This window comes from Canis lupus, chromosome 23 (genome assembly GCF_011100685.1).
Source record: "Canis lupus familiaris isolate Mischka breed German Shepherd chromosome 23, alternate assembly UU_Cfam_GSD_1.0, whole genome shotgun sequence".
NCBI lineage: Eukaryota > Metazoa > Chordata > Mammalia > Carnivora > Canidae > Canis > Canis lupus.
Window position 1 is genome coordinate 3,498,545 of NC_049244.1, and position 24,598 is coordinate 3,523,142.

Sequence of the window (24,598 nt, forward strand, 5' to 3'; positions counted from 1 at the left end):
TACAATATTGCAATCAAATTTTACATAATACTGGATTATTATTATTACCAATATATAATATTCAAAGGAGCTTTATTTTTATATCTTATATCTTACAAAGTAATGGTTTTATATACAGCTTTATTTGGTTTTTGAGTCTTATGGAAAATGGAGCAAAGCTTAGTTCTCTTAAAATACATTTTTTTTTAATGCTTTGTGCAGATAAAAGCTTTGATGATGAAGAATCAGTGGATGGAAATAGGCCATCATCAGCTGCTTCAGCCTTCAAGGTTCCTGCACCTAAAACATCCGGAAATCCTGTCAACAGTGCAAGGAAGCCTGGTTCAGCAGGTGGCCCGAAGGTTGGAGGTAATGTAAATCCATTTCAAATCTGATGTGCATGCCTCATGCCCTTGATATGGACATAATACTTAGAACTTCAGTAGAATATGTTTATTCATGGCTGCAGCATGATTGCAGATCTGGAGAGTCTATTGCAACACACAGAAAAATATGCTGCCTTTTCCAAAATGTTTTTAAAATATTGTATATTGCTGTTTCCTGTGGATTAATGTAGTCGAGAGTATTCATTTTTCAGATGTCATTTTAAAGGGAGACATTTCAGGGAGTTTTGGGATTTGGGTTTTTTTGTTTTTAGGGAGAGAGCAGGTTTTTCAGAATTTGGCTGTTAATTTTCGGGTGCTATAGTTGCTAAAGAAATACTGATTTATGTAACATTTCTATAAATTCACCTAGTAGTGAGTCTTGAATATTTCAATGTTGAAAAAATGGTTGAAGATACTGGGTATTGAATCGTTTGTCACAATGGGAAATGGGTGGTGGTCAAGTGAAATTGCCTTAAAAATGGTTTCTGAATTAGATAATAATAAACAGGAAAAAACAGTTTTTATGAAGTTATACAACACATAGTTGTTTTTTGATCATATTAGAACTTCTAGCATATTGTTTATCTTTTTAAAAATTTTTATGGGTATTTTTTCATATTCTAATAAAACCATGAGTACTTTTCAGGTGCCAGTTTCTGCCAGGTCTTTCTGATAAAATGAATCCTATTAGAATAAGCAAATATTTAATGCTAAAAGGACATTAGCCTGTCTTTCTTTCTTTCTTTCTTTCTTTCTTTCTTTCTTTCTTTCTTTCTTTCTTTCTTTCTTTCTTTCTTTCTTTCTTTCTTTCTTCTTTCGTTTTGGTTTTCATTTGGGAAAACAGATTTTTCCTTGTTTATGATAACTGGTAGGAAAATAATGGTCTTCAATCTCTTTTATTAAAAGCATAAAGGAAAGAAACATAAGTTGTATATTTTGACCAGGTCTTTAAGTTGTGTTCTCTTGATCTTTCTACACAACTGAACGTTAATTTCAAGTCATATGATTTTCTAAATGCAGGGAAAATACCATAAATATTTTAACTATCTTTAGTGTGCCATATAACTATCAAGAAAGATGGTATGATATATACATACTCATATATCTATATATAAACATATCATATATTTACATATATTTATATGCATATAAATAAGTAGGTAAATATTGTGAAATAGAAATGTCTTACTGATTTATCTGGGTATCTTGAATAATTTAAATATTAGTATTTTAATTTCTTCTTGTTTTTTACAATTATAGGAATATATTCTCATCCAAATGTTAGTTATCATATCCTATTACATGATATTTTCTATTATGCATTCTTACCTCTGGTAAAAAGTATGACATCTCTGTGATTTCTTTCTTTTGTAACAAATGACTACTTTGAATTACTGTAAGGGGAATTTTTTTATCTTGATTTTTGAATTATAGATTTCTGATATATATGATATAGTTACTTCATGAAACGTTCTTATTTGACTTAAAATGAATTAGTATTTTAAATACATGATATTTAATATTTTTTGTGAATCTGAGCCATTGGTGTGTAATTAGCTCTGTATTTCATGTTTTGTTTTCTTTTCATAGATGAAAACTGAAGTTGTAGTTTATCTACCAAAGCTCACTTAATTTTTATGTTAATTGAATTGATAAAATCTGGTATTCTTTTTAAAGAAACAGAGATTTTCTTTATGCTACCTCACCTTCTCTGGTTTGTAGTCCTACCAGATATGAGAATTGCTAGGTAGCTTTTGTGATAAGTAGCCATTAATCACTCATACAGATTATATCATCCATCTAAGCAGAGGCTCTTTTGATAAAAAATTAAGGGTGATACTTTCATTCCTTCTTCCTTCTCTTCCTCATCCTTCTTCTTTTGGCAATTGCAGATTCATTCTGCAATTTTTTTTGTTTGTTGCTTTTGTTTGCCACAGTTCATTTAGTTTCACTGCCTATTTTTCTGTCTAAGAAAAGAGCTACTAGCCAGAGGATATTGATAATGCTTCAGAAATTAATGCTCTTCTTGGGTGTCAGTCCTTTGAAAATTTAACTTTAGATTTTCTGTTCTTGGCAGAGGCTTAATGATTCTTAAATTAGTTATAGAAAGTTTCCTTAAAGTTGTAGAATCTTTGTGTTAAAGGGGACATTGGCATATAGTTCAATTTGCTATTCAAGTATAGCAGCCCCTTTTATAATATTCCTGTTGGATGACTATTCAACATCTGATTAAAATAATGTGTGGGCATGGATGAAAATTTAGAACAAAAACACCTACGGTACCACTACATGTGGGATAATCAACTGATAAATTATGATGTACTTCTAATTACTTCCATAATTAATTTTCCAATCATTTTTATACCTACACATGTTTTTTCAGGAGGAGGACAGAATTGGCAGCATTCACCATATCTTTTTGTATAGCTTTTTTCTTACTAATATTTTACCTGGAGCATTTTCTCATTATCTTAAATTATTAATTGAAAACTATTCATGGTTAAATAATATCTAGGTTGCTTTCAGTATTTTTTGCTGTTATAAACAATTCCATTATTCTTTTATGTATATCTTTTAGCACCTCTCCAGTCATTTCCTTGGAATAAATCCCTCAAGTTTATTGAATCAAAAGATACAGGGATTTCTAGTGTTCTTTCAGTTTGGCATAGTGTCCTTCAGGAAGATTATAAGCCAAATTCAATTCTGAATAAATTAATACTATTTTATATTGCATTAAAATCTGCCTCTTTGTAACTTAAGCAGAGAAGATGAATTATTTAACATGACACCTTGAAATACTTGAAGGTTGGGTTGCCTCTTCTCTCTTTATAACTATTTTGCTTTCTAGACTATACATTTTCTTTCTCATAAATTTATATGGAATATGGGGATTCAGTCTAGGTATTTCATTTGCTACTCCTAGGAATATAATATACAGATAGGTATGATTATTTCCTAATTAAAGGAATATCGTAGGTTGAGGGTATGTTTTTGTTAGTTGAGTAAGCCTATCACAGTCCTCTGAGTTTAGCAAATATTTTTTCAGGTAAGATTACCAAAATAAAAAATAAAGTGAACTTCTTTGGAATTCTGACTGAATCTACTTCTGAAAATTTAGAGTTTAATTTACCTCTCCCAGAGATACATGTCAAGATTAAAGAGATGTATGCTATTTTTAGCAAAGTATCCTATCCAATTAATTAAAGCCAGTAGGACCTGTGTTTAATCTTTAGTGTGTGTTAGTTTTTCTTTGTTCTTTGGCTCAGCATGCCATCCCGTTTTACTCATACTGTACTGGTGTGGCCTTTAAGTCCAGGAGAACCAAAAAAAGGGATGTGAGTTGCTTCATACCAATATATTATTACTATAGAAACCCATATTATGTGGGTGTCAAAAGTGTTACTTTTGTGCTTTACTAATTAGAATAAGGATAAAATGAATTCCTTTAAATTGTTATTTTCTGAGTAACATTTATAGCGTAATAATAGGAATTAAGGTAAACACGTTTTCTTTTTTTTTTTTTGGGTTAATGATCTAGAATATAATAGCTGAAGGTACCTGATTATTTAAAATATTTTTATCTTGAGTATTTTAGGTAATACTTTTTTTTAAAATTTTTTGAGCATTCTCACATATATTCTCTCATTTAAATCAAAACCTCTAGAGTTAGGCACTTTATTATCCTAATTTGACTGATGAGCAAACTAAGGTTTGGAGAAGTTAACTTGTACCATGCATCTAATAAAGTGCATTAAAATGCACAATTACTTTGATATACTGCCACTCACACTAATCTCCCTGAGTAAATGATTCTTTAGAGCCTTTAGCTCTGAGATTATAATCTACAATAATGATCACTACCTTTAAGCAGCCATAAATCAGTTATCTTAAAGCTCACCTAGTACAATAGTTAGCAAATAGAATGGAATTAAAGCAAACCTGAAATTTTTTCATTGTAAATAGAAATGCTTTTTAGTATTTTCTTGTTGAAATCACTCTCCTGTACTGATTATTTTGGCTAGTATTCTTTAAAAAAAAAAGATTTTATTCATTTATTCATAGAGAAAGAGAGAGACCGAGACAGAGACAGAGACACAGGTAGAGGGAAGAAGCAGGCTCCATGCAGAGAGCCTGACATGGGACTCAATCCTGGGTCTCCAGATCACGCCCTGGACTGAAGGCAGCACTAAACAGCTGAGCCACCCGGGCTGTTTGGCTAGTATTTTTAAAATACAGAGGTTGAACTAGATGATAGTATAATTGTTATTTTTGTAATAAGTAGTAAGTACCAGATTTGGGGGTTAGTCATTTGTTACTGAGGCTTGTATGTAATCATGGAGACACATCGTTGGCTAAATCATTAGTTCTCAAAGTTCTGTTGTTCTCTCTCACTTGCTCATTCATTCAAGTAGACTGTTTCCATCTAATATCAAAGACTACTTTGAAATAGTTTAAAATCTTATAATTAAGTAATTACCACCTTTTCTAATTCGGGAATACTTAGTCATCTTTTTGATATATTTATTTTACTTCATTTGTGCCTGACCTGAGGTCTTATTAAGAATGTCCAGATATCTATTTTCCATGCTAATCATTCCCATTTTCTCCCCTCATGCAAACAACAAAGTTGGTTTTCTTTAAAAGAAATAAAGGAGGCACCTGGATGGCTCAGTTGGTTAAGCCTCTTCCTTTGGTGTTAAGTCATAGTCCCAGGGTACTGGTCTTCCTGCTCAGCAGGGAGTCTGCTTATTCCTTTCCCTTTTCCCTTACCCTTGGTTGTGCGTTCTCTATCTATCTATATCTATCTATCTATCATCTATCTATCTATCTATCTATCTATCTATCTATCTATCTATCTCAATAAATAAATAAATAAATAAATAAATCTTTTTTAAAAATAAAGTAAAAAGCACCAGAATCAGTATGTATTTAATAAAAGATTTTTAACTGATAAACCTCAATTTCTTGCTTTTGGACTTTATGTAAAACCAAATAACTTTTCTGTTGTGTGTTTTGTTTTTGTTGTGTTTGTTTTCTTTCTTCTTCCCCTAAAGTAAGGAAAGATACTAAACCAGAATATTTTAGCCCCCAATCTTACAGATTATCTGGCTCCACTTCAGGTGAAGAGACCGAGCCTCTGAAAGTTAAATGATATATCCAAGACAAGACAGTTATAAGCAGAGATGAAACAAATATCCTGTGGTTAGCCAGAGGCTTTTTCTTGGTTCATCTCTGGGTCATCTCCTATCCAGTACTGCATGTGATACATATTTTATCCCATATAGCAAGACAGTATTATTGGTGTTTGTAATGTAGGGATTGGCCAGTAGTCTTTCTCTGTTAAATTACAATGAATCCCACATCATTGTCTATCCATCATAAGAAACCCTGGTACTATTCTTTTTTCTTTTTTAAAGATTTATTATTTATTTTAGGGAGAGGGTAGGATGGTTGGGCAGAGAGAAATGGAGAAAAATCTTCAAGCAGACTCCTCACTGAGCCCAGAGGCCAATGTAGGGCTCAATCTCAGGACCCTGAGATCATGACCGGAGTCAAAATCAAGAGTCAAACACTCGGGACAGCAGTTGAATGTCTGCCTTCAACTCACGTGATCCCCGGGTTCTGGGATTGAATCCCACATTGGGCTCCCCACATGGAGCCTGCTTCTCCCTTTGCCTATGTCTCTGCCTCTCTTTATGTCTCTCATGAATAAATAAATAGAATCTTAAAAAAGACAACCGCCTGAGTCACCCACATGCCCCTGGTGCTCTCTTAACTTTAGTTTTAAGGTAAATAGGATACAAGTATTTCAACAGGCTTAATCTAATAGTATCTTGCCTCTCTCTAATCTTGTTGTTCTGCAGTGGCCAGTATTAAGCTTGATATGTATCCTTACACATCTTATTCCATGTTCATTTATGTAGGTACTCAGATTAGATTTTATGTTTGCCCACATTAAACACACTAGTAAGCACTTTGCAACTTGCTTTTTTTCATAGAACATTCATCTTTCAACATCAAAAATGACCACTCTCACATAATTTTATTAGCTATATAGTATTCCATTATTATTGACATACCATGATGTAATAAACTGTTTCTAAGTCAGAGTCATTCAGGTTATCTACAACTTTATGCCATTACAAGGAATGTGGATCTCCATGTACTTATATTTGGACATTGTGGTGCTTCTGATCTGTGGAATAGATTCCTCTGAATGTTCAGTTAAAGATTGGGTATGTTTTTAATTTTAATAAAGATATTATTTTACCTTTTCCAACATTGAATGTAATAGCCTCGTTAATTATTGTCATTAGGTGAAAAATTATGCTTTTTTTTTCTTTTAATTTGCATTTTTCCATCCACTTATCCATCCTGCCAGCAGCGAGCAAATGTTTTCTGAAAGCTTTTAGCATGCTGCTGCTTTTGTGATCTCTGGAAAACATAAGTAAAAGACCCTGCCTTCCTGGAGTTTTTATTTTATTGAGGTTCAGAATATTTAAATTCATTAATGAAACTAGCATATCCTCTTCTGTGAATTACATGTTGTTATTTGCCCATGTTTTAATTGGGCTGTTTGTCCGCTCATCAGTTCATTACAGTTTTTAAAATATTCAGACCTTAAAAAAATAAAAAATAAAATAAAATAAAATATTCAGACCTTTTATTCTTTTGTTGAAAGTCATAAATATTTCCTCTGTCTCCTTTGTGGAGTTTTTACAACAAAACTTAAAAATTTCTGTTATGGCAGGTAAAATATCTGTTCTGTCCTTTTTGACTTCCAAATTTTCTATCCTGAATGAAAAGGACTATTGTCCAGTCCAGTGCTATGCAAATGTTTTCCAGTTTATTCTAAAACATTATTTTATTTTATTTTTAGTTTGTTCAATATATCTGGAATTTATTTTTGTATAAAGTGACAATATATCCCTTTCAATTTATGTTCTTATGCTTGGCGAATTAATGTCCATGCAATTAAAGAAAACATTCTTTACTTCATTGAATGAATACTGTTGCATGTATTTCAGTTTTCTGTAGTTTCTTTTCTTTTTTCCAGAGCTTATATCTTTGTATCTACTCTAGCTTTATAGTAAGTGGTTTCCCAAACTTTTTATTAAGAAAAATTTTGAGTATATAGCTAAGTTATCATGCAGTGAACACCCATCAGCTAGATTGAACAACTAGTGTTTGCCGTATTTGTTTTAACTCTCTATATAAAAATATCTCCATGTATATTCTTTTTTTAAATCTCAGTTGGAAAGTAAGTTGTAGACATTATGACATTCCAGCCATAAAATATTTAATATGCTGCTCCTAAGACTTAGAGGTATGCTAATGCTACATTATATCCATAATAACATTGTTATACACAAGAGGATTCCATAATATTATGTATAAAATAATTGCATTACCAATAACATTACACATAACATCGATAATGACTTTTTTGAAACGTCTGGACCAGTTGTCTTAGATTGTCTGGGTTTGTTTGGATTTGTCTGATTTCTTTGTGATGTTATTTAACTTGTTCCTTCTGGCCCTTTTATTTTTTGTAAATTCTTAAACTATATATTCACATCCTTTTAATCCATTCCATTCTATATTCAAATTTCCTCAAGTATTCTAAGAATATTTTTTTGTAACAAGTGATTTCTTTGAAACCAGGAAGATTTTTTTTTTAGTTTCTTCATTCAAGAATGCCCTCTTCTGTTGGTATGGTGAAATGGCAGCTATTTACTAAATGATACCTCGGGGGCTTTCTACTTCTAGTTTTGTTTTAGTATCTTATTTCATTAGAGCCCTCATTTTCCCATTCTTCCTTTCTTTTATTCACCAGTCTTCAAAGGGATACCTCTCCTTTCTAAGTGCTACTTACCTGGGAGTCTTGGGGGAAATCTTCGTTGAGGTCTGTGTTCCACCACTACCAGGATCTTCATCCTCCGTACAGTTTCCTCTGATTTTTCTCTCTAGTTAGGACTCTGTAGTTCACATTGCTGGCCTTGGTTGTTCATATTTTCCCAATTGTAGATTGAAGTTTGAAGTGTTATTGGTCTTCTCTTAGTTGTCTTACAAATATGTGCTGAGAGTAATTGTATTTGCTCTTTGGTCTCTGGTTTTTGGAGTATGTAGTTGAATATTTGATTTGAATTTGGATAACTACCGTCTCCCATGGGAATGAAAATGTCTACTCTTGGTTTTAATATTTAGTAAGGAAGTGCCTTTTTTCTTGATAATCCATTGTCTAAGCATTTCGTTGAACTTTAGGACATTATTATTTTAATAGTTTTTACTTTTGCCATTGAGTTGAATCACTTCTTTGTCATGTATCAGAGTTTCATATTTTTGTGGGTCATTTTTGAAGTCTCTATTTTGTTCATTTGATTAATTGGTCTGTTCCTGCACTAAAACCTTATTGTCATAATTAGCTTTGTAAATCTTGATAACTGGTAGGGCAAGTACATCCTTCCCCAAATTCATCAGTTCATTCATTATTAGTGCCTTTTGTTGATTGGTATCTTTGTGGTTCTGTCTACATTATTTCTCTAAGTGTTATATTCATATTCTGTAGTATATAACTAGACTATGTCCATAGTGCTGAGTCTATTATTTGTACTTGTGACTCTTAGTTTTTAATGGTTTGCCTTGTGTATTTGAACTTTTTGGTGAACTCGTTGCTTGAAGTAATTTAATTGATGGGAGTTCTTTGGGCCCAAACTTTGGTTTGTAGAAGTTTTCCTCAGTGATTTGTTCCTGCTCAAAACTGGGGAATCACCAATCAGGGGCCTCTCCAGCCTCTCCTAGATCTTGTCTCAACTGAAGAATTCCAGGTTACTCCTCCCTACTTGTTGGCCAGGGAATCCATTCTTGGATGGGAAGAGCTGCAAAGTCATATTGTGGAAGGAGCATTGAAGAATTCAAGAAATTGTTAACAGCTATCCTTACAAACAATTGCAGTTTGTCCTCTGACCACAATAATTCACATGCTTTTACGCACAAGGTACTTTTCTCAAAAGTTTCGGCTAATTTAGAGCATCAGGTTCAAAGTCCATGATCTTGTGGCCTGCATCAGGTCACATGAAAGGGTTCTGTGGTATGCTGCTGTCCGTCCAGAGGCCTATTAACTAAAAAGACATCTTACTTGCACCCCACATGCTCATCATACAATGGTGGTATCAGGACGGAATATCCATAATAGACATTCCATATAAGAAGGGGAAGAATGGGAAGTTCACTGACATAGCAATTTTCAAATCCAACAGGAACATGTAGTTAGGTTCCCTTACTTAAGGGTTGGTAAGTGTTCCTTTGATGAAGGTTTCATGGTTTCTTTGGGTATGGTTCTCTAAACCAGTATTTTCCTCTCTTCTTGATTTTGCACTGAACTCTGGGCTCTGCCTTCTGAAATAATTCCTCCTTTTGCATAAAAATCTTGTGTTGCAACTGAGTATCTTTTTCAGCCCTGCTTTAAAGAAGGCTCTTGTATTAAACTGTTTCTGTCTCTTGGTAGCACTCTTCAGAAGCACTGGTAATACTCTCATTCATTAACCCTCTAAAAATTATGGGTTTTATATGAATTTTGTTGGGGTTTAAGCCACATTTACCCCCTGTTTCTTTATCATTTATTTTTCTCTTCAGGGCTGGTCTCTTCATTGTAGCAAGAGAAGAACCTGCCCCTTTCCACCTCTGAGACTTGTTCCCCTTGTTCCTGTATCTGAAATATACTGCTTTACCCCTTGTCTCATTCACCTTTATATCTAGCACTTCATCTTATTAGTCATTAAGGACTAAGAAGAATGAAGTTTTCTCTTTATACTTAAACCCTTAAGTAATATTTAGGAATTTCTGAGAGTGCCTACCCTAGTCAGTCTAGCATACTAGAAACCATGCTATCTCATGAGTGCCAGAATCTTCTAATCTCCACCCCACTAAGTTTAGGGTGAGTTCTAGAGCAGAGATCAGCAAACTAAGCCGGGGCCACATCCAGCCACCTGTCTGCTTTTGTTTTATGCATGAGCTAGGCATGTTTTTTTACATTTTTAAATGATTAAAAATACTCAAAAGAAGAATAATATTGTGTGACATGTGAAAACTATATGAAATTCAAATTTTAGTGTCCATCATTAGACCTTTATTGGAATACAGCCTTGCTCATTCATTTACATGTTGTCTGTGGCTGCTTTCACACTACAGTGGCAGAGTTGAATAATTGCAGCTGAAACCATATGGCCCACGAAGTCTACAATACGTATTACTCTCTCTGGCCCATTACAGAAAAAATTTACTGACCTCTGTTTTACAGTAGTTAGACAACTGAGCAAAGCTGTTCTGTTGTGTTTTTGCCCAATGTCTTCCAGTGTAATTATTAACCCAGTTATATTTGAAAGAGCTTTAGTCAAGTTGGAAGCTAGCATTACTCATCCCTTCAGCTCTGCAGCCTCTATTTGTGCTCCTGCTAACTTTTTTTTTAGATATATCTCCACTTTGTGTGTACATTCACTGTCCTTTTTTTTTTTAATTTTTAATTTTTTTGAGAGAAAGTGAGAGTGCTTCAGGAGGTGGAGAGCAGAGGGAGAGAGACTCTGAAGCAGGCTTCACACCCAGTATAGAGCCTGATGTGGGGCTCAGTCTCACCACCCTAAGATCATGACCTGAGCCAAAACCAAGAGTCGGTTACTTCAACTGACTGAACCACCCAGATGCCCCCACTTTCTTGGAATATTTAACATTAGAGCCCATCACTCGTTTTGACCCTCCGCCTATGGTATTCATGCTCTTTCCTGGTGCTAAAAGTATTTTATAGTATTTTTTAGGTAAACCTTAAAGCTGGATCAGGAAATGGAGTAATGATTATGAGAATGAACAGTTTATTCAGCAGATTATTCCACTAGGCAGAGATCCTTTTTCTGCTTTTATTGGCCACACAATCAAAACCAAGGGGACGGGAAACATTAGGCAAACTAGAATTGTAAAAAAGTTTACTTGTAATACATGTAAGAGATGATCAAGACCAACCTCAGCATATCCTGTCTTTATACTATTCACATACTTAAAACACTCCCATTAGCAGCAGCTCTGCTTATGCTAAGTGATTCTGAAAGGTAAGAATGAGATACATTGGGGTTAACTATTCAAAATCATACCAGTACTTGTGAAATTAGTAAAGCCCATGTCCAGGTTTATAGACCAAATTATCACATCTGAACTGGCCATACGGCTGCATTTAGTGATATTTGAAGCCTTTCGTCTCTGCTTCTCTGGGACTTTATTTTATTTTATTTTTTTAGTTTTTTTTTAATTGGAGTTCAATTTGCCAACATATAGCATAACACCCAGTGCTCATCCCACCGAGTGCCCCCCTCAGTGCCCGTCACCCAGTCACCCCCACCCCCTGCCTACCTCCCTTTCCACCACCCCTTGTTTGTTTCCCAGAGTTAGGAGTCTCTCATGTTCTGTCTCCCTTTCTGATATTTCCCACTCACTTTTTCTCCTTTCCCCTTTATTCCCTTTCACTATTTTTTATATTATTCTGTGGGACTTTTTAAAAAGCCATGTAATTTTTACTCTACTTACCCTCCCCACTAGGTTATTTGACCCAACTCATAAGACATAACTCTCTGGATAATAAAACTAAGGCAGTACAATCATAGTGAATTGTGACTTTCAAAATTAGACTTTCCTTTGTATGTCTTTAGTCAATGGCACAATTTTCTGGCTTTATTTGGGATTTGTTTAGATGCTCTGTATTTCCACTATGTCTGTTTTTGACATTGTGCTGTGGTTGGTGGGTTAATGTGTTGGAGTTAACATTCTCTTCTACATATTATAGCTTTTGTAAACTGCCTGTATGCTATAGTAACTCTTCATATTGATCTCCCCTTCAGTTTTCCATTTCTCTAAAATTTTCCGACTTCCACACTTGAGCACACTGAAATTGTCAACTGGCTCTGCTCTGGTATCTGCACAGGCTTCCACCCATGGAGATGGTTTCCAGAAACCAGTTGTTCTCAAACTTGCCTAATCGTTCCTTTTGTTACTGTAACAAAGTAATTTGCAACAAGTGGTATATAAGTGAACAGCCTATATTTAATGAATGTGTAAAGAAAGCTGTTTTATGAGAACTGTTGAATGTTTAGGAACTACTTGATAAGGACAAGTCCCTAAAGAAATTTCTGTTCAGTGGCCTGAGCTGGACAAGACAACTGTGAAAGATTGGGAAGAAATTGTAAAAATCTAGGCCTTTACTTTCCTATCAGGGAACCTATTGTTAAAAACAAACCCAGGAAAAAAAAAAAAAAAACAAAACAAACAAACCCAGGGCTCCTGGCCAAGTCAGTCAGAAAAAAGAGCTGCTGTTGATCTTGGGGTCATAGGTTCAAGTCCCACATTGGGTATAGAGATTACAAATGAAACATTAGGAGATTGATAAAGGAATGTAGTATAAGATGTTAAGATAATATGGTTAGGTATCTTATTTTTTGTTTCTTTCCTAAAACTGATTATTTTCAGTTAATCTGTTCATTTTTAGTACTGATTATGGGAATAGGGTCACAAGTTTTATTATTGGGTTTTTAATAATAGGGGATAGCTAATTTATTTACTCTTCTAATTGAATTTCCTATAGCAAGAATGTATTCATGCCTCTCTTAGTTTATTAAATTGTCTTTACTTCTAAGTTGTAATTTTATATTGCCTTACAACTTTGTTATACTGTTCTGTGGTCCATCTCTTATTGCTATTAAAACTCAAATACAAAAAGGTGATCTTCAAGGATTTTTGTTTGTTATTTTAAAATGAGGAGCTCCTTACATTCAGATATCCTGAGTGGTTTTTTTTTTTTTTAATTAGGATGATGTTAATTTTTAAATCCAATTTTGAAAATATTAATATTTCCTTTGGTAGATGATAAACCTAATTGGGGAGATATTATTATTTAATTTGTAATGGATAGATTTTTAAGTTAATTGTCCCTTTAGGATATGCATCTTTTGTGGTTGAACTCCATTTCAGTGTGTTAAATTATTACCACAAAGAAATAAATATATAGACGAATAAATATATACGGAACCCTACTATATTGGCTGGGCCAGTAGTATAGCCCTACTATATTGGCTATACTATATATAGTTTTTGTCAGGAGACAGAAACTACAGAGGCGCCTGGTTTGGTTAAGCATCTAACTCTTGGTTTTGGCTCAGGTCATGATCTTAAGGATTGTGTGCTCGGCCATGCGTTGGGCTCTATGTGCAACAAGGAGTCTGCTTAAGATTCTCTGCCTCTCCCCCTCTTTCTGCCCCACCCCTTGATCTTGCATGCATGCATGCGCTCTCTCCCCCTCTCTCAAATAAATCTTTAAAAAAAAATAACCGTTGTGTAGGGCACTTGAGTGGCTCAGTTGGTTAAGCATCTACCTTTGGCTTAAGTCATGATCTCAGGGTCCTGGGATGGAGCCCTGTGTCTCTCGGGCTCCCTGCTCAGCAGGGTGTCTGCTTCTCTCTCCCTCTCCCCCCTCCCATTCATGCTTGCTCTCTCTCTCTCTCAAATAATAAAATCTTAAAAAAAAAAAAAAACTATAACAGTTTTTTTTTTTTAAGATTTTATTTATTTAAGAGAGAAGAGCGGATGCAAGTGGGAGTAGGGGCAGAGGGAGAGAGAAAATCCCAGGCAGGCAGAAACCTGCTGAGCAAGGAGCCCTACTCACACCTCTATGCCACAACCCTGAGACCATGACCTAAGCTGAAATCAAGAGTTGGATGCTCAACTGACTGAGCCAACCAGGCTTCCCAACAATTATTTTTTACAGGAGATTGATTGATAATTTTTTTTTGAAAGATTTTATTTATTTATTCATTAGAGACACAAAAAAAAGAGGCAGAGATACAGGCAGAGGGAGAAGCAGGCTCCCTACAGGGAGCGTGATGTGGGACTCGACCCCAGGGACTCCAGGATCACACCCTGAGCCAGAGGCAGACACTCAACTGCTAAGCCATCCAGGTGTCCCTTTATAGGAGAATTTAATATAAAGAATTGTTAAGTAGGTATAGTGAATTAAAATGCAAAAATTGACCACTAAAGTGTCACAGGTAGCAATTACATTCAACAGTTGCTACTCCTACAGCTGGAGGAACAAAATGAGGTTAAAATTCTTAAAACTTAGAAGTGGAGTCCTGCAGAGCTGTGGCTTAGACCTCTGTGAGGGAATACTGGCTGGTTGGTGTCTGCAACGGGCCCTGTGAGCTGGTTCAGTGAGGGTTAAAAAAACTGCAACAGGAACCAGGTGCTGTTGACTGAAAGGAACTTCCTGCCAGAGTTGCTACTGTTTTTACTGACAAGAACAAGAAGCCAGAAGGAGCATGTTCCTTCTTCCTTCAACTTCCAGTCTTTTCCAGCACCCCTGTTAACAGAGTTTTAACAGAAATTCATTAGAGTCAGCAGAAAAATGGTTTGCTCAGTTCTAGCCAGGCCTAGCATCACTGAATATGAAAGAGTGGATTTGGAGCTGAAAGACAGTACCTTAATGACTGGCTCTTAAACAGCTATGATCAAGTTTACTTTTTTTATTGTCTATGTATGGTAAAGGAAGATTTCTTTGCATATTTAAATTTAATTTCAAAGCCCTCATTTCTTTCACATTTGCTTTCCTGAGCACTGCAGCATACATGGATCCTCTGCTCTGTTAGTTCCTTCATTTATTGACAGTGTCATTTAAAATTGCCATTTACCTTTTTAAGGGATTCATCTTTCACCTGTATTTCTTGTGTACTTGCTACTGCATTGAGTAAGAATAAGAGGGTTCTATTCTTATAGCTTGGATTTTACGACTAGCCTACCCAGTACTTTATAGAGTTAATCAACTATTGCTGTAGACCTTGACTTTTCTGAAAGATGATTTTTTAATACTGTCTTATAAAATGGAATGTCTCTCAAGATTATGTCTTTGTTGATATCAAAAGTTGTATTTTTCATACTTTTTTGGTGCTAAATGCTTAAAAATAATCTTTAAAAAATAAATTTCTTTTTGATTGGTAGGTGCTTCAAAGGAAGGAGGTGCTGGAGCAGTTGATGAAGATGATTTTATAAAAGCTTTTACAGATGTCCCTACTGTTCAGGTAAGGATACCAGTAAAGTGGCACTCATCATGAATATTGCTTGCATACCTCACATATAATTATTTTTGTCCTTTTTAAAAATTCTTTTTTTCTTTAAATGACTAGGTAAGTAATATACTTGGCTTATTATTACCAAACACTGCTTGTTCAGGTGATTTTTTACTGAGGCTAAAATCGAATCCATATTGAATTACATTGCAATGTTCAACTGCATCCACTTTTGTTAAGCTGTTTGCAATACATTCTTCTTCCTTGTTTTGTTTTTACCTCCTACCTTTTTGCCTACTTTATCTCTGTCCTTTATAGGCATACCTTTCTCTACCTGACTGTTGAATATTGGGATTTCTTAGGGGTTCACTTATGGACCCTTTCCTCTCCACTTTCTTACCAAGTCACTTCCCTCAGACTCATGGCTTCAGCTCCTGCCTTTGCATAGATGATGCATCTCTCTTGAATGCCAAGATAATTTCTCCACTGATTGTTTACCTGACATGCCCGTAAAGATTGTTCAGAGGCATCTCAGACTCAACCTGTCCAAAATGGGGCTAATGATCTCCTTACAAATCTACACTTCCAGTGTTTGGTATGTGGAAAAAGTCATAAATCTAGTTGTAAAAGTCAGAAATCCGAACTTAATCTACTTCATCAGATTTCTAACTTAGTAGTTTTCACACTTCTTTTGCTTGTATTATCTCCTAAAAGAATGTTTGAAAAGTTGTGTACCCTCTCACCAAAGTAAATTTTTTTACTTTTCTCTTTTTCCCTTGTTGAGGAAGGAGGAGCCTTACACTGTATTCCGGAGCAGTGCACTAATTGATTATGGTTGGGTCATTTGCTCTTCCTTGGACCCCTTTGTACCTTTTACTCCTATGCTTTGGCCTTCTTTCATTTTCCTTCTGTCAAGAGCTTTTGCACATGCTCTTCACTCTAGGGAAGGTTAATCTTCCCACTTGGCCTGATGATGTTCAACTCATCTTTTGGCTCTAGTTCAAGCATGACTCTTTCAACTAGTTCACACCTCCTATGTAGACTTTCTTGGAACTGTAGTTCCCTTTGGCAGTACTTCCTATTTGCAGTTTTATATCATTTCATTAATTTGTTTCACTTCCTGACTAGATTATAAGATTCATAAGGCAAAGACCATGCCTATTTTTGCTCACCATAATATCCTTCGATTGCCTAGCATAGTGCATCCCTGTTACATGAATATTTAGGTGAGCAAAAGGATAATGATGTTTTGGGCAAACAGTTGTCTCCTGAGGAAACAAAGCATTTAACTCTCCTGGCTTCAGTGTAGGGAAGCTAACCTAAACCATGTCCTTTTGCAATGGTGTGTAAGTATGAATGGAATAGAAACGTACGTGAAGTCATTTTGAGAAATTAGACCTTATTATTAATTCTTAGGATGTTTACATCATGTTTTTAAATACAAAGCGTTTTTAAGTTAGTCATGAGCAGAGAAATAGCCCAAGGGTAACAGGTAAGGAAAAAAAATTAAAGCATTTTATTTTATTGTCAATAATATACATCTATTTTCCATTAAAAATGGTGCTAGAATGGGAAATAACCTTATTGAAAAGTTGTTATAAACATTGAGGCATAGTTTTGATATTTATGGCAAGAAATATTAATGTCATAATTTTGTATCTTTAAGATCTATTCTAGTCGAGAACTTGAAGAAACATTAAATAAAATCAGGGAAATATTGTCCGATGACAAACATGACTGGGATCAGCGTGCCAATGCAGTAAGTTTTTGTTGTTGTTGTTGTTATCCTTCTCTTCTTTTTTTTTTAATGTTCTAAAAACATGGAGATTCAGAAATATGACTGTGTGATATTTGCTTATAAAATAGTGTTTGAAAGCTAACATTTCTTTCTGGAAAACACTTTGAGAGATAAGAATTTTTTGAATTAGGGTCCGTTTTTATCTTTCTGCTGATCAGCGGAGCCTATCTCACTCATTGGTTAGTCTCTCCACATGTGCTGCTTATTGACTTCACTGATGTCTGGGCAATGGCTTTGTGTGGGCTTACATAGGTGTTCATCAGCAGGCAGTGTTCTCAGTTCTTACAAGGTTTTCCTGTAAAGTAGTTCACTTTGCCCACATGCTCAATAGTTTCATAGTATTGACATCAACTGACAACAGTATGTCTGTCTGGCATTTTTCCTTTCTTTTCTCACATATGTCTCTGAATATGATGAACATTTTTCACCTGTGATTTAAAAGAAAAAAATATTCTATTCTTGAGTTAAGTATATTTTATCCTAAATTCCTTGATAAAATATTTGGTAAATATTTTAAAAATATTATCTACATTGACAAAGGGCTGTATATTTTAAAATTTGTAAATTTGTCAGATTTACATCTGAGATTCCAAATGAGTACCTCTGTCCTCAGGAAGCCAGAGAAAGGGTCCATTTGAAGACTTCTGAGAGGTCTCAATATCTGTTTTGATTAGTAAATCATATAAGGCCCTTTGAAAATTACCCTTTATGATGCTATGAACAAAAAGATTTTCAACTTCTCTAATAGGAAGTTTGCATATATTAAGGTGTTAAAATATTTTAACAAAATATGTTGTTCCATATTTGTTAAATATGATTCATTATTCAGTCTTCAGTTCTGAGATTAGTCTGAGATAGAAAGACTCCTGTCACGGGTAATCTGTGGAGAAACATGACAAATTAAATGTTGTTAATACAAAACACAAACTATGTACTTACGAGGTTTTTGTTGGGGCACCTGGCTGGCTCATTCAGTGGAACGTGCAACTCTTGAAAGTCCAAGGGGTTGTGAGTTCAAGCTCCATGTTAGGTTGTAGACATTACTTTAAAATTTTAGTGTTGCCAAAATATTTTCAACAAAGTTGTTAGTGACTCATAATCTTACTTACAATAAGAGCATGTTTTCTTTCTTATACTGGATGCTGTTAAGTCTTTTTAATTTTTTTACACAGTCTTTTTTTACTGTGATGGAGAAAAATGATGTATCTTTGTTGTAATTAGCATTTGCTTATCACTAGGAAGGTTGAGCACATTTTCATATATTTATTTTGCTCAATTAGATATTGGGTTATTTGTCTTTATCTCATTTTATTATCATTCTTTGTGTATTTCACTTAATGTGCTGCAGGAAATTTTTTTCCTACCATGTTGTGATTTGTTTTGTTTTTAGTTAATTGCTTAGGTGCCTTCTGATTTCTCTGCTACCTATGATAGTTTCCCTTACATGCGTTAAGATTCTATAACTATTCTTGCAAAATTTTTCCTACTATTATAGTGTCTTTTTTATGTTTTTCACTGTTAATGTATCTGATTTAGTTTTAAAGATCTTTTTAAAAATTTAGAGAACCTCAGAGTTTAATGTAAAATTATATATATATATCCATATAATGGATATGATAGGTAAACTTTTAGCTTCTCAGTATGTGTGAGCCCAGATGTGTACCTGTGGTTATTTTTTTTTTTAATAATAAATTATTTTATATTGGTGTTCAATTTGCCAACATACAGAATAACACCCAGTGCTCATCCCGTCAAGTGCCCACCTCAGTGCCTGCTACCCAGTCACTCCCACCCCCCACCCTCCTCCCCTTCCACCACCCCTAGTTCGTTTCCCAGATTTAGGAGTCTTCCATGTTCTGTCGCCCTTTCTGATATTTCCCACTTATTTTTTCTCCTTTCCTCTTTATTCCCTTTCACTATTATTTATATTCCCCAAATGAATGAAGCCATATAATGTTTATCCTTCTCTGATTGACTTATTTCACTCAGCATAATACCCTCCAGTTCCATCACCTGTGGTTATTTTTTGATTGGTGTAATTTTATTAGGTATATCTGGTGTTAATATGGAAAACATTTGTCAATCCTATATTAAAAAGGAATCCTTTTTAATATACTAAAGGATCAAAATGGGGAGAAAGAGCTATTTATTTCACAAGGTGTAAAAATATTAAAATATGGACCTGGCTGACTAGTTGGTCCATTTGATTCTGTACTTTTGCTTATGAGTGAATATAGTTTCCAAATTTGGTCCTTTTAAAAATAGTCTCCTTGGTTAGATACTGGTAATTTTTGCCCTCTTGAATGTACTTATACCACTGAATTGTATACTTTAAAATGTTTAAAATGATAAATTTTATGTTAATGTGTATTTTACCACAATAAAGCCTCCCTTAAAATAATAAAATTTATTTAGCTATTCATACATTACATATGTCCATTTTTCTTATAACTAAATCTATAACATTCTTTCCCAGAAAGCTTTCTTTAGTATGCATGTTTATTTATAAGATACATTTAATGCTGTTAAAATGTCTGAATATAAAAAAAAATGTCTGAATATAGATATAAAAATATAATGTCATTTTAAAATTTTTGTTGAAATAATGAAGTTTTGGTAACTTTTTTTTGGTATTGATACTCTATGTCAATAATAAAAATTCTCTTTATTTCAGCTTAAGAAAATTCGATCATTGCTTGTTGCTGGAGCTGCACAATATGACTGCTTTTTCCAACATTTACGCTTGTTGGATGGAGCACTTAAACTTTCAGCAAAAGATCTTAGATCCCAAGTGGTTAGAGAAGCTTGCATTACTGTAGCGTAAGTATATTCTTTCTGTGTAAGTATTTTTTTGTGTGTGTGTGTGTAAGTATTTTTTATGAATGCATTTAGTACTCAGTGATTCAGTGCTCATTAAATAAAGCAAGATAACCCAAAACAGCATGTATGTGATCCAAAAATAATTTTTATTCTAAAAAAGGACCCCATTTATATTATTTTTAAAAAATCATTCTTAACACTATATAAACATTAAAATGTGGTTGTATGTCTAAAGCCTACTGGGCACTTTTGGTCACTAAGTCTGTAAGAAGAGAATGAACAACTCTGAAAACTATTGTTTTTTCTTTACTGAGTTGGATATTAAGCTATTTCTTTTTTTGTTGTTTTAATTTTTTAAAAAGATTTAATTTATTCGTGAGAGGCACACAAAGAGAGGCAGAGACATAGGCAGAGGGAGAAACAGGCTCCCTATTGGGAGCCTGATGCAGGACTCAATTGCAGGTCTTAGGGATCATGACCTGAGCCAAAGGCAGGCACTTGACTACTGAGCCACCCAGTTGTCCCAGCTCTTTATTTCTGATATTTTAACAATTATCCTGGAATTGTAATGTGTCATTAACTTATCAAGATTTAAATTTATTCTGTATATTTATATTCTTCCAAAATTCGGGTATGGTACAATACTTAAATTTCTTTTACCTCTACTTCTGATCTGTGTGATATTGTTACATAAGTGTTCCTTTAAAAATAGGGAACACAAAGATACTTACTATTAATATTTCTAATGAGAATTGCATTAGATGTCCTGGTTAGAATGGGGTGGGGGGAAAGCCCAGGAAGTAAAAACTATGAGGATTGCTAGTAAAGAAATAAGACTGCCATTGTTAACAAATAGTATAATTATCCATGCAGAAAACCACAAGAATATATAGGTATTTTAGTTAAAGGACTTTAGCAAGATGCTAGATACAAGTCATTTTACAAAAATAATTGAATATCTTTTAAAAGCAAAAATAAAAAGGAAAATAAAAATCTACAAAATGTAACCTTGAAAAGTATTCCATGGTTCTGCTTCTAGCAATGATACAATAACTGGTACAGAGGTAGCTGTCTTGCAGAAAATTGAGTAAAACATGTAAAACAGCTATTTATAGTTAACGGACAGTGGACAGAGCAAGACTGTGATTCTTGAAAGAAGCAAATCAGTTGAGCAGTTTGGTCAGCACAGTTTTGACCTGTGCTGGTACTTTCTGGACCATGCAGAAGAGAGGAAGAACCCAAACAGAACAAGAGAGTTTCATTGAGTTGAAGAAACAGAGATTGGAGTTTCTGAAGATTGAAGTGGTTAAAATTTGCAGTGCAGAATCCTGGAGAGTAGAGAAAGAAACAGAAAAGGAGATAGAGATAACTGCATAAGGGATCCCATGAGTCTAGCTCATGTGAAAGGTACAACTCCCTGAGGACAGGAAAGAACTAGTGCTAGAAACTATAAGATAAACAACAGTTCCCAGAGCTCATATTGGCTGGAAGACGTTCAAGTTCTGATGAGCCAGAATGGAGAAACTTAGTTTAATAATCAGGGCATTTGGTAGAGATCCCAAAAAGGCCATTGTATAGGAATAGTACTAAACTAGTTCTAAAGTCAAGTTTCCTTGTGACAAACAAAGATCAGACTGATTCCCAAATACATCACCTGCCTACCAGAACAAAACTCACTCTTTAAAGGAAGACCACACTATCCAGACACAGGTGGTACCTCCTTGCATCTGATTTGAGGTTCCTTTTGCCCGTGAGTTTAGACATAAGAAAACTTGAAAGTATAACTGAACACTAGTAAATAGGTCTGAGTACCTCTGTGAATCAAGAACCTGAATTTTGGGAGCTAACTGTATCACAACAGTATATTTTAAATAAGATACAAATATATAGAAAGTAACCAAAACTGCATGAATTGTCAGAACTGTGATTACAGCATCCTTCTAAAGTGTTCTAACTAAATCATGCAATTAAAGACAATTTCGTTGTTTAACTACAAAATTGGAAAAAGAAGATAGTTGTCTTAGGGGTCACCCAACTAACTAGCATATGGTAGAGTTGTATTTTCAACTAACACCAAAGATGTAAGGGAGTATTTTGAACTAAAACAGTAATGGTACCATTAATAGAAATGGAGACTGTCTTGAGTACTAATTTGGGGAAGATTTTGAACTTGTTTATAAAATATGTTGAATTTGAGATTGATGTTTGGGCATCAGAATAGAAATACCTGATGGATAAAGACTAAAGGTCAGGGCAATCAGGACTGAATGTTTTACCTGTCAAGATAATGGTTAAATTATGAGATCAGATGGCTCTCTTCATCATTGTAAAAAGATGGTAAAGGGGTATGTGGAAGGGTGTCTGGGCAGCTAGGTCGATTGAGAGTCCAACTCTTGATTTCAGCTTAGGGCATGATCTCTGGATCCTAGGATCAAGCTCCCCATTGGCCTCTGCACTCAGCGAGGAGTCGGCTTGTCCCCCTCCTTCCTCCTGCCCCTTACCACCAAAAAAATAAATGAAATCTTTTTTTTTCCCCCCACAACTGAGGGGCTCAGTCAGTTAAGCATCTGATTCTTTTTTTTTTTTATTTTTTTTTATTTTTTTTATTGGTGTTCAATTTACTAACATACAGAATAACCCCCAGTGCCCGTCACCCATTCACTCCCACCCCCCGCCCTCCTCCCCTTCCAACACCCCTAGTTCGTTTCCCAGAGTTAGCAGTCTTTACGTTCTGTCTCCCTTTCTGATATTTCCCACACATTTCTTCCCCCTTCCCTTATATTCCCTTTCACTATTATTTATATTCCCCAAAGGAATGAGAACATATAATGTTTGTCCTTCTCCGACTGGCTTACTTCACTCAGCAAGCATCTGATTCTTGATTTTGGCTCAAGTCATGATCTTGGGATCATGGGATCAAGCTCTGTGGAATCTACACTCAGCATGGAGTCTACTTGAGATTGTCTCCCTCCTCCCACTTGTACTTTCTCTCTAAATAAATAAATAAAATCTTAGAGATGGTAAAATGCCAGATTTCAGCTTTGACTAGACAGTTAAAAGGTGAGAAGAGGGATACCTGGGTGGCTCAGTGGTTGAGCATCTGCCTTCAGCTCAGGTGATCCTGGGGTCCTGGGATCGAGTCCTGCATTGGGCTCTCCATAGGGAGCCTGCTTCTCCCTCTGCCTGCGTCTCTGCCTCTCTCTCTCTCTCTGTGTGTGACTATCATAAATGAATTAAAAAAGGGGGGGGGGTAGGAAAAACAAGGAAATGAATAGCATTTGTACTTCTTTTCTCTTTTGTTTTTCTGCCATTAGAAGTGATTGAAATAAAAATTTTAAGTTAATTCAGTAAGAAAATATTTTTAAATTATATGGTCTTACCTGTATTTACTATTTTAAACTTTTTTTTTTGTCTTCCTTTGTAGACATCTTTCAACAGTTTTGGGAAACAAATTTGATCATGGCGCTGAAGCCATTGTACCTACGCTTTTTAATCTCGTCCCCAATAGTGCAAAAGTCATGGCAACTTCTGGATGTGCAGCTATCAGATTCATCATTCGGGTAAGTTCTTCTGTCTTCTTCCCTCTCTCCTCCTCCTTCTCTGTTTTCAATATACTTAAATAAGTCATTGGTATTTTTTTTTTCTTAACCCCAAGGGAAAATAATTTTTGTATGACTTTTTCTGAAATAAAAGCATTACAGTTATTATAGAAATTTAGGTTATCAAGTAAACATGCTTGCATATAGAGTATAATATACACAGGTACATGTACTTATGTGTATGTATGTGTAATTATGTTACAGGTAGTAAGTAATTATGTTATAGGAAGTAACAGGCAAATGTAAAACAGAAAAATGTTATAGGCATTGGTATGACAGGCAAATTCTTAGTATTTCTCACCTTCCATATCTTGAAAGTGCCCCTAAAAAACAGTTAAAAAATAAATCTCCCTTCTTTAATTCTGTCCTTCTGCAACTAATCACTCAAGCCATTCGGTATATACTTTTCCAAACATCTATTCTATGCCTATACAAACTGTATTTACTATAAAGTATAAATATTTATATTTTACATATATATAAATATTTTTTAACTTGTTTTTTAACTTCATGTACTTGGGCAGCTTCCCTTGTCCATCCATATAATTTTTCTTAATGTCTAGACAGGTTCTCTGTTAAAGGACAATAGCATTAAATTGTCTTCACCATTCTTACCTCTGAAATCTATGGAGACCTTTTTCTCCTTTACCAACATTGTATATGATCAGTCTCTTAAAGGCCTTATAATTTAATAAAGTGGCATATTATTTCATACTTTACTTCACATCTCTTAGATTTTTAGACATTAGGTTTTTTTTTCTTTCAGAATTCTGTGGATTGTCATTTTATAGTCTTTGTACATCTTTTCCTCACGGATTTTGAAGGTCTTTTTATGTATCATAAGTATATTGATTCTGTGTTGTAGATATTGCAGGTATAATTTTCTACCAGTCTGTCAGTTTTTCAAATATTAAGCTATTT

General features: G+C 34.6%; 1 protein-coding gene across 38 annotated transcripts in view; it reads left to right on the plus strand.

Moving 5' to 3' along the window:
- CLASP2 (cytoplasmic linker associated protein 2) overlaps window positions 1-24,598 on the plus strand; it is a 177,853-nt gene that overhangs the window by 57,371 nt on the left and 95,884 nt on the right. For all 38 annotated transcript variants that reach the window (XM_038570274.1, XM_038570273.1, XM_038570276.1 and 35 more), the window contains 5 exons: window positions 202-348; window positions 15,393-15,472; window positions 17,127-17,219; window positions 19,933-20,078; window positions 23,503-23,638. In XM_038570274.1, the coding sequence (XP_038426202.1) occupies window positions 202-348; window positions 15,393-15,472; window positions 17,127-17,219; window positions 19,933-20,078; window positions 23,503-23,638 (602 nt within the window). The remainder of the gene's footprint in view (window positions 1-201; window positions 349-15,392; window positions 15,473-17,126; window positions 17,220-19,932; window positions 20,079-23,502; window positions 23,639-24,598) is intronic.